At 41.3% G+C, this 2,355-nt stretch overlaps 1 protein-coding gene across 1 annotated transcript; it reads right to left on the bottom strand.

Moving 5' to 3' along the window:
* Positions 1-322: 322 nt before the first annotated feature.
* LOC145489950 (uncharacterized) lies at positions 323-1,789 on the bottom strand. The gene has a single exon (XM_081469042.1). It carries the CDS (start codon positions 1,336-1,338, stop codon positions 481-483), a length of 858 nt encoding a protein of 285 aa, XP_081325168.1. The 5' UTR covers positions 1,339-1,789; the 3' UTR covers positions 323-480.
* Between the last annotated feature and the right edge of the window lie 566 nt (positions 1,790-2,355).

Raw genomic sequence — 2,355 nt, 5'->3', positions numbered from 1 at the left:
AGAACAGTAGGCAGTGACATAACTTTCTTGTGAAGACTAGCGACCGAATCTTATTCAGTAGGACCTCAGAAACACATAGGTGCTCACGTTTGATTGAAATGTGATGCATCCAGCCCTATGTACACCTTTCATTTCAACAGCATAGCTGTCCTCTTGACACATAATATAATTTAAATTAACATCTTTCTAGAAAAAAAGCTCTAAACTAGTTCGAAGCAAGAGATTTAAGGGGTTTATCCACGTTCTCAATTGAAAGCAAATATATGTACTCTAGGAGTCTTATTGACTCAATAATGGACCGGGAAAGAATTTTAATTGGATATAGTTCTTTATCCTCGATGGTAGTTGGTCATCTGTCAGTTCAGCTGTTGTATTTGACAGCACGTGCACTGGAACACGAAGTCTCCATCGCTCCTTTTCTTTTTTACTTGACTTTCATAGCTGCTCATCCAAATAACTGACAGTTGACTGTTGTGAACATCATAATCCAGACGTACATTCCTCCACATTTATCGCTAGTCCCTTCAATGCCTCGTCATAGCTTGGTGGGCTCCGCAAGCCTTCATACCTTTGGTCGCTGTATGGAGGGGGGTCTTCATTCACCGGTATACTCTGAGTATCGACAGCAGCCTCGCTACTCTCGCTACTCTCTCCCTCTACTCCGTCCTCTTCTGAGTCTTCCAGTCTAGGCCGGGGCTTGTGGTAAGCTGAGGAGAAGTCATATGGCGGCAGATGCACGGGTGAATACATAAACTCACTGCCGAACCCGTCGAGGTCTCCGTTCAGTGCAAAATTCTCAATTCCCCTGCTCCTGATGATGTTACTGGCATTCCAATCGTCTCCGGTTTGTGAGCTTTGTGTTGCTGCCGAGCGCTGGTTGCGCTGCTGCTGCTGCTGCTGAAGTCTTCTTCGTTTCATTCGCGCCATGCAGAACGAAATCAAGCAGAAGTTAATGAAGAGTATTGAAAAGCCTACAAGTGCGATTGCGAATTCCTCATTACCCGAAATCAAACTGTGAGAAGATTCGGTCCCTTTCTCGTGCTTGTTTGCTGTTGTAGGGCTCAAAGTTGTCAAAGTTTCGCTCTCTGTTTTGTATGGCAACCCCATCGACGGAAACTGGTCGTCGCCTTCGTCCGGTGTGTCTGATTCCGCGTCAATGCAAGCACCACCTCGACAAACCTTTCCCGAACCGCAAGAAACGTTCGACATACCACAGTTCACAACTGGAGTACTGTTACTGCTTGTTGTATTCTCACAGTTCTGCGGCGGTTGACAAGACAGAGAGATAGCGACAACCCGAAACGAAATTGTTAGGAACAGCACGAAATTCAGCGACATCTTTGAAAGCTTTCGTGAAGTATCTCGCGAAACTTTTCAAACTCTTTCGTGCAGCTCGTTACTTTACGTTTCTGCTTAGTCACTTCAGCCTTAACATATTTCCTCTTCATTTGTTCCACTTGGATGTTCTTGTTTTTATTGTTGACCAGCGAGGCGATAAAGTCCGCTTAACTCCCGTTGGCTTAACTCTAATAAATCCTCATTTACATGAGAATAAAAGGCACCGCTACAGCACGTATCAAAGCAATAACAACAGCCTTTTTTCCATTTACGGCAAACTCTGAATTCTGTTTTCCCTATTGTCTATTACGTACTACGTTGAGATGCTTCAGAGCTGGCGAACTGAACTTGGGAGTCTGTGCAGTACTAGGTTAGAACTCAGTTTTAGCCCAAACTAAATTAGACCTGAAATGACTGAAACTTATTTACTGAATAATATCAACAAGAAAAGAGACGGTCAATAAGACAGCTATCTAATAAATATGTAAATGTTAATGTTACTGTTCAAAACTGTTCGCGTGTCAAATAAGTAACCACAGTAACTGTATATTTATATAAATAGACAAGGTGACATTTTTACGAATAAAACAGTAGATTAGTATTATTTTTCCGAGTAGTTTGCGTCACTTTCTGATAAACATCTTTCTCGATTGTCTGAAACTTTGTCCACTTTTGTCTCTGAAGATTTTGTAATCGACATTACAAGAACAAGTTTGGTTTCAACGTCACAACTGAATGATAAGAAGCGATAATTTACTTTATTTATTTATTTATTTATTTATTTATTTATTTTTGTATTTATTTATTTACGGAGGCCGCAAGTCCTTCGAGCTCTGGGCTGACGCAGGATAGGCGCTAGATGAGAGCTCCTGACGCTCGAATTATATCTACTGCTCTAGAAAGGTCTGTTTGAACAAAACGTTAAAAACGTAACATGTTTTAATTTTTATTTACCCTCGATCAGAAAGGCTTTTTCAACCTCGGCTTTCCAAAAAGAAATTACTAATGCAACATTGC

Source organism: Orbicella franksi, chromosome 6 (genome assembly GCF_964199315.1).
Source record: "Orbicella franksi chromosome 6, jaOrbFran1.1, whole genome shotgun sequence".
Classification (NCBI taxonomy): domain Eukaryota; kingdom Metazoa; phylum Cnidaria; class Anthozoa; order Scleractinia; family Merulinidae; genus Orbicella; species Orbicella franksi.
Note: the sequence above shows the minus strand (reverse complement) of the source record. Positions and strands in the feature narration are given on the sequence as shown.

Bases quoted from the DNA above. Each gene is read 5' to 3' on its own strand.
- LOC145489950 (XM_081469042.1), bottom strand. From the start codon at position 1,338: ATGTCGCTGAATTTCGTGCTGTTCCTAACAATTTCGTTTCGGGTTGTC.